This window comes from Eptesicus fuscus, chromosome 19, assembly GCF_027574615.1.
Source record: "Eptesicus fuscus isolate TK198812 chromosome 19, DD_ASM_mEF_20220401, whole genome shotgun sequence".
Lineage (NCBI taxonomy): Eukaryota > Metazoa > Chordata > Mammalia > Chiroptera > Vespertilionidae > Eptesicus > Eptesicus fuscus.
The window spans coordinates 10,151,910-10,159,534 of NC_072491.1; the positions used below are offsets into that span (position 1 = coordinate 10,151,910).

The 7,625-nt window shown below is 57.4% G+C and overlaps 1 protein-coding gene across 12 annotated transcripts in view; it reads left to right on the top strand.

Moving 5' to 3' along the window:
• The window catches only part of PTDSS1 (phosphatidylserine synthase 1), a 48,879-nt gene extending 41,607 nt beyond the window's left edge, over positions 1-7,272 (top strand). For all 12 annotated transcript variants that reach the window (XM_054708763.1, XM_054708765.1, XM_054708764.1 and 9 more), the window contains 3 exons: positions 3,548-3,616; positions 4,289-4,358; positions 6,214-7,272. In XM_054708763.1, the coding sequence (XP_054564738.1) occupies positions 3,548-3,616; positions 4,289-4,358; positions 6,214-6,314 (240 nt within the window). In that variant the 3' untranslated portion in view covers positions 6,315-7,272. The remainder of the gene's footprint in view (positions 1-3,547; positions 3,617-4,288; positions 4,359-6,213) is intronic.
• Positions 7,273-7,625: the final 353 nt, after the last annotated feature.

Genomic DNA, 7,625 nt, shown 5'->3' on the forward strand with positions numbered 1-7,625 from the left:
GTTCTTTACACGTCGAGGGGAGGCACTCTATTAGCCCTCTTTTACTGATGAATGAGTAAAGGCTCAGGGAGGGTCATCACTTGCCCCAGTCACGCAGAGGGTAAGTGGCAGAGGGTGCCCCTCCAAGGGTCTCCTCATCGGGACGGGAATTATATGTACAAAGGAGTGATGTTAACGTGTGCTAAGTATCACGAAGGACTTGTACACAGAGCTGAAGGAGCACTGGAGAGAGCACATACGAGGTGGGGAGTTGGCCAGGGCTCCCAGGAGATATGAGTGAGCAGGACTGTGAGGGGTCCCCGTGAACAGCTCTCCCCTCCCTCAGGTGCCCCGCTCCTCTCCTCTGTCTCTCTAGTCAGCAGGTCACCAGGTGCTAGTCATTCAACCATGTGGCCCAGCTCCACCCTCCTCTTCCCGCTGCCGGTGTAGTCGTCTACACACCCATGTTCTCTCCATCCTGCCCTTCAGATCCATCCTCTACACTGCCGCCGCCGAGCGATCTTCCAGAATTCCAATCCCAATCCCTTTCCCTGCTCAGAATCTTTCCCTGTTGTTGGGGGCCTGAGAGGCCCAATCATACAATATTGTCCTGCCCCCAGGATGATGAAGAGAGAGTGGGAGGAGGATCTGCAGATCAGAGGAGCATCATTGATCAGCTGCCTCCTGCACGTCCCCAACTGGGGACCAAGCCCACAAACCCGGGCTGCCTGGGCCCTGATGGGAATTGAACTGTGACCTCCTGGTTCATAGGTCAACGCTAAACCACTGAACCCACCAGCTGGGCTCATGGCCTTTTTTAAAGATCAAGATTGATCTCAAACTCAGGAGTGAGGTGAACATGACTCAATACAGGAATGTTAAGTTATGTACACCAGGCCCCCACATGACTCCGAGGAAGGAAGCCCCTCCTACTCCCCTCGCTGGGTAAGAACATACCGGGGCTGTAGGTTAGCGACTAGACCAGCGGGAGAGGAGACCGCCTGCCTGCTCAGAGCGCCCTGCAGCGGGTGTCTCAGTGCGGTGAGCTGGGGCCCGCGTTGTCCTGACCTGGAGGCCAGCCCGGTTTGACACCCTCATTGCCGCCACAGCCTTGGCTCTCATCCCACATATTTTTCTTCTCTTTCTTATTTTATTTCCTTTCTTTAAACAAAATCTGTACAGTTGCTGTTTTAAATTTAGGCCTTGACATTTTAAGTGGGTACTTGCCTAGATTTCCACAGGTGTGATTGCAAACCCCAAATTACAGGCTTTTGTCTCCTGGGACAAGTGTGAAACGGGCCTTTTGTACCCAGGGGAAGCGGTGCTTTGGCAGCCACAGTGGGCTCTGTGTGGTGACTGTGCTGATAAGCTCCCCTCCTGTCTGCTCAGCCTGCCCCCTGCAGAGCTGTCTGCTGAGCTGCCCTCCCAGGGGTGGGGCTGGGCTGGGGACTGAAGCAGACGAGCCTCTCGCACCTGCCCTCTGGTGGACAAAATTCGAAATGACAGCGCAGCCCTCACTTCCCATTGGCCTAGTGGAGTGACCTTTCTCTGGGCCGCCTCCCCACCCCCACTGCATAGCCGCCGACTGGTCTGGGGAGAAGGGACCCATCCTCCCAAAGGCCCCCCTGTGAAGCGTAGGTCAGCCTGTTTTGCTCCTTGGAAAGAACCTAGCACATACACAGGCCAATATGCCCCAAATCCTCTGGTCTCTCCCACTCTTCCCAAACCTTGAAGGTGGTCCATTCAGGGGTGGTGTATGTTAGAAATCTGAGCTTGTGCTAGAATATGGTAAAGATGAGAAGAAGTTTTTCTTTTATAATTGTAATACATTCATTCATTGCCTAGTTTTTGGTGGGGGAATATGAGCCTTTTTTCTTTACGTCTCAAATCTATAGGTGGATGCCAGCTTGCATGTGGATTTAATGTAAATGGACTGGTGTCCTGTGTGTTTCATGTTCTCTCCATCGGGCTGCTCTTCCCACTTCCCTGGTCTGGGGGAGAGGCCAGTCGGAGCCCCGGGCTCTTTATTCACAGACACTTAGTAAAGATTGGTAACTTAAAGGAGCTGGCCCAAGCTAAACTACCAGCCGCCCTGCAGAGATTTCCCAGCCTGCCTCCCGCACTGTGGCTCCTCCCCCCCTCCCGGGCAGGGCGGATGCTGGATGCTGTGCATATTGGCTGTTCCTATGGTGCTTTCGTTCTGGGGCTGGATGAGTGGAGGGCTGAGTGGGCAGAGATGCGAAGATGTATGGGCATGAAGCCCTGTTTATCCCGACAGCCCTCCTGCACCTTGGATGGGGGTATCCACAGGCCTGTGTCCTGGCTCCAGTTCCGCACACACCAGCTGTGTCCTCCTCAGGGCCATGTTCATTCCTCTTCTGTGAAAGGAGGGACTTGAAATTAATGACCTGTGTGGTGACCCTTGTAGATCTAAAGTTACGATTCTTAGAAACAACGAAAAACATTCCCCAAGAAGAGAAGGCTCCCCCATGAAGCCACACTTGTTCCCACGTTGGGCCGAGGTGCCAGGTCCTCAGCGGGAAGGCGGGGTTAGGCAGGAGGCCGCTGGTGAGAACGGTGCCTGAAGCAAGGCATTCTGTCTGAAGTGGTGGTGGGAGTGGGCAGTCGTTAGGTGCAGGCTGATCCACCTGCCGTGTGTGTGTGTGGGTGGGGGGGGGGGAGCCTGCAGGTGCTGAAGGGTCTGCCCGGGCTCACCTGTCCTCACTCTACAGGCACACGCCCCCTCTCTCCTCTCTCTCTCTCTCCTCTCTCCGCCACCACTCAGGCTAGGCGGCCAGGAGCTTCCCGACTTTCTGTTTTGTGACCATTTTTAGGCTCTGAGTTCCTGTAGAAGCTGCTCTTCCCTTCAGTTAGGGTACAGTGTAGGGTGTGGTGCGGGGTGCTGGGGATGCTGGGGAAGCAGGGTGTCAGTTTCCCTGCCTCTGGGCCCTGTGGACCACTCCCTTCTCACCTCACTGAGAAGTGTACGGGGCATTTTTACTTCCTCTTGACTTGCCTGTCGACTCAAGCAGCAAAATCAAAAGCCGCCAGAACCGGGTCAACGTGGGCCCCCGAGGCTGATCGGCACCAGAAAGGCTGTGCAAGCCGGGCAGCAGCGACCTGCGTGTTCCGCCCCCAGCACGGGGCTGTTTGTCCCGAACGCCCTCCAGACTGGGACCCAGACAGCGACACTGCCCTTTGTGCAGAAGCCCTCTTCCCCTGGGACGGCGACAAACGGATCCCTACAACTCTCCCCGGTGCAGGGTGGGGGGCAGGGACAGGGTGGCCTGTGGCAGACCCTGTGTCCTCTTGAGCAGAAGCGCCTCCCGCTTATCCCGCGTCCAAACACGGTTTGCGTTCTGCTAGTAGAGCCAGCAGTCGGAGCTGCTCCATAACCGCTTGGCAAAAGCCTCCGCGATGCTCCCAGCTCCTCTCCGGCTCACCTCGGCCCCATCCCATGCGGTGGCCGGAGCGCGCCTAGCCGCCTGGTGGGATTCCCGTTGACACCAGAATTCTGGGCGTGGGATTTGTGCAGCGACGTTGGTCTAATGTGCTGTTTGCCTTGCAGGCGTTCACCACCTTCCTGTGTCTGTACGGCATGGTGTGGTACGCGGAGCACTGTGGTCACCGAGGAAAGGTACGGGGGGGGGGGGGGGGGGCAGAGGCCGCGTTAACGGGGTCGGGGCGGCCGAGCGCAGCCAGAGCAGGTTCCGGGGAGAACATGCTGCGGCCTCAGCCTGTGGAAACTGAGCCAGCCCAGCGTCACTCCCTGCCGGTGCTGTCTGCTTGTAGCTCCTGTCCGTATGTCAGCATACTTACCCTCCTCCTGTGAGAGGTTTGGGACTTGTTTAAAGCATGTGGGAGAGCCTGGGCCACTTCTGGGAAGGCTGCCTCTTATTCCCAGCCCTTCCACTTTGTCCCGGCCTCTTCCCCGGCCCCAGCCTGGGATTCTCCTTGCAAAACGCCTGCCTGCCCCCCTCGAGTAGATGCGAGGATTAACGAGAGGATGGATGTGTGTGGGCTTAAAGCGCTAGAGCAGTCTTGTCACCTGTAATTTTTTTTAAAGTAACATCTTCGCCCATTATTTATACCTTGAGTCTAAGGAACAAAAGGTACTTTCTAGAATCGTATTCTGCATCACCTGGGAGATGACCTTGGCTTCCTAGCTGGGAAATAGAAGCTTGAGGAGGTCCTGGCCTGGGGTGGTGGTGACCCGAGCCGCTGGGGCAGGGCAGAGCCTGTCACTTGCCCCCACGCCCTCCCAGGGGGGCTCCGGGTTCCTCACTAAGCCGCCCGCCTCTCTCCCCAGACCTACTCCGAGTGTGAAGACGGCAGCTACAGCCCCGACATTTCCTGGCCTCACGGGAAAGGCACCAAAGGTAGCTCTTTTGCTCACTGTTTGAAACTTCCCTGGGTCCTGCCCTTCCCGAGGCCCAGTCAGGAGACTGAGGGCCAGTATTCGCTTCTGCGTGTTGATAAACCTGTGCCCTGAAGGGCCTCAAGCTTCCTCATCGGGGCCTCCGTTCCTCCTAAGGAACATGCCACGGGCTCGCAGGACCTGCCCAGGGAACCTGCTTAGGAGGGGGCGCCGCTCGTTCTGCCTCTTCTGAGGCAGGCAGACGGCCCCGGCCACACCTCCCGCTTCCCGCCGGGAGTGTTCTCCCTCCGGCTTTATCCTGCGTGAGAGGCTCAGGACGGACCGGGTGCCGGAGGAACGCCTTTCCGAAGGGGTAGATGGGGCCCCAGTCATCCCAGAGGCCGGCCGAGGGAGAGGGATTTCAGCGGTGAAGTCAGGGATCTCCCGCTGGCCTCTCCAAGGAGCGCTCGGGGAAGATTTGGGGCCACTGGTTATTTTAAAGAATTAGGGACGTGAAATAATGACAGAGACGCTCCACTGGACAGCAGTTCCTCTGAGCCCACCGGGAGGCCTGACTGAAGGCGAGAACTAAGCCGGGCCGAGTTTCAGCTCCGAGATGAACCGCCCAGAGGAGCAGTGGGCCGGGGAGAGGAAGGCGCAGTGTCCTGGCTGCCCTCCCGAGTTCTCTTAAGCCTCTCCGAGCTCTCCCTCGGGACGACACTGGCATACACTCCGCTGCACTGTGTCCCCCTCCCACCCCCACATTGAGATGGTTTTGCCAAATCAAGGAGTTGATCGGCAACCTGTTTTGGAATGCTGATAGAAGCAGCAGAGGGGTTCCCCAGGGCTCCCCAATTCACAGCCCGTCCTTACAGATCAGTTGCACTTCTTCATTGCAAAGGCTAAGAGAAGTAAGCAGTGCTGGAGATAAATGTCAATAAAAAAGAGAAAGAACAGTAAAAAAAGAAAAAATCTTCAGAGTGGTAAAAGCCTCGTGGACTAAGCCAAATGCCCCTTACCATGAGGCCAGCACCCTCAGCCTTGTTTAGTGGCTCTCTCAGGTGAGATCCCCTGGGGCGGGGGCTGAGCCCTGGGACAGTCAGCCTTCTGGCTTGGCTGTACATAGCCCAAGAGCAGAGCCTGCCCAGGCCAGAAAGTGTGCTGACCTCCCAAGCCTTACACATCTCTCCCTGGAGTGACCTCCACCCTGCGGTGCTGGCTGATTGACGGCTCAGCACTCAGCTGGTTAGAGGTCTTTCTCTGACCTCCCCCACCACACAGCCCGACACGCGATGGTGTGCTGTCCTTGTAGGCGGCGCCTCTTGAGGGCATGTGGCATCTTCGCTGCGTGGCTCCAGCACTGTGTCGTGAGCAGCTCTGTGAAGTGGCCTCCAGGTCACATGATCGAGGGCATGTGATCTGTTTAATTTTGTAAAGTCAAGAAGCCTGTCCATTTGGGGGTTTAGAGGTGGGTGTGTAGCGTGTCCAGGTATGGGACCTGGATCGTGCACTCTGGCTGCGAGGGTAGACTTGACACCCATGTGGTTTCCCTTTTCATTGCCCTCCTTGTGCTTTGGTTTCATTTGTACGCTCACTTCTGGTTCCATCACCTTCACCCTGCACATCATGCGAGTGTAGGAATTCTCGGGGTGCCACCCCACTCCCCCCAGGCTGTGTGCTCTGCGTTCCCAGGCACCAGCTGTGCTGGCCCAGCTCTGGGGTTTCCCTGCCTTGCCTTCATTTATTAACGAGCCACTAGGTGGCGCGCAAGGATCAGTGGAAGAGCCTGCACTTCACCCACAGGCCTAGGGCGGCTGGCAGCCACACACCTGAGCGAGCCCACGGTGACCGTGACCTGTACCGGTTCCTTTGGCCAGGTTCTGAAGACAGGCATCCAGGCAACAACGAAAGCCATTCTTCCAGAAGAAGAAATCGACATTCCAAGTCAAAAGTCACCAACGGAGTTGGGAAGAAATGAAAGACCTGGTTCATCCGAGATGTTCCGGAGAGTGCCTAGAACTGAGAGGGAAGCGGAATCATTGCACCTCCCCGCGAGGAGGTCACAGACAGTGCAGACGGGAAGAGGAGAGGGGACTCGGGGGGGTGTCATTATCTGAGGGTGTCAGTCTTTCCCACAGGCACGGCCACAGCAGGCAGACACTGCCTGGGGCCCTTTGCCAAGGCGGGGTCTCTAAGGTCAGCACTTGGCATGCGGTCACCGGTAGCGAGCAGGACGCGGGTTCGAAGGAAAAGGTCGCTGTTCTCACCGCCGCCAAGAGCCGCGTGCGCTGCGAGTCCCGTGGGCACGGGAGACTCTCCCCTCGCCAGGGCGGGAGCGCAGAGCCGATGCGCGCCCCAGGCGTTGGGAATCTGCCTTTCCATTCGATTGGTTTACACTCAGGCCGCTTGTCTGTGTTTTATTTTGTTGTTGTTTATTTTTAAGTCAGGATGCTTAACCACCTTCAGAAAACGGGGGGGAGGGGAGGGCCCCCCTCTTCTAGACAAAGGAAAAGGAGGGCTTTTGCGTTACTGTGCAGCCAACCTCATCCCCTTTTACGGCCTGAAACCTCCCAGCAGGTGTGAACCAGTCTGAGGAAAGGGTAGCCGCCTACGCAGGAGCCCGGGCTTCCGGTCAGAACCAGTCTTGTCCGGGTCGGACCCTCCCTGTCCACGCTCCCCCCCAGTGCGCTCAGCGGACCTGCTGGGGGGCCGCGCACGCCCCGCCCACAGCCAGGTGCCTTTGCATTTCCTTTGTTTCCTCCCGTGGCGTGTTGCTGACCTTGTCTTTTGCTCCCGTGTGAGGTGCTGGTGAGTGTTCCCTTCTCCACGCCATGCTCCAGAACGTTCGCCCCACAGCCCCTCACCTCTGGCGGCTCCTGTTCCAAGTAAAACAATCCACATTAAAGCCTGTCGAAGACCTGTCTGCCAGGTGCTCACTTCTCTGCCTCTGCTGGTCTGTTCCCCTGCTTCTCAGCAATCGGTGTTTTCCAAGGGGCTGGGAGCGGGTGGCTGTGAGTGCTGTAGACAGATGTGGAGAAACCCGCTGAAAGCCGGCCTTTTGTTCCCTCGTTTCACACAGCACAAAGGTTTCCATGTCTTTCTCCCTTTAAGGAAATCTTGAACCATGGCAGTGTCATGTTTTTCTTTTTCCGCAGAAGAATTCCGGGGTGAAGGGGCTCAGTGAGTCATGCTCGCCGGGTCACAGCCTGTGTCGGGGCCTCCGGCGGCCGCCTGGCTGAGGGTCAGTGAGGAAGGGCTGCCGCTCGGGTGAGGCCACGAGCTGCTGGTC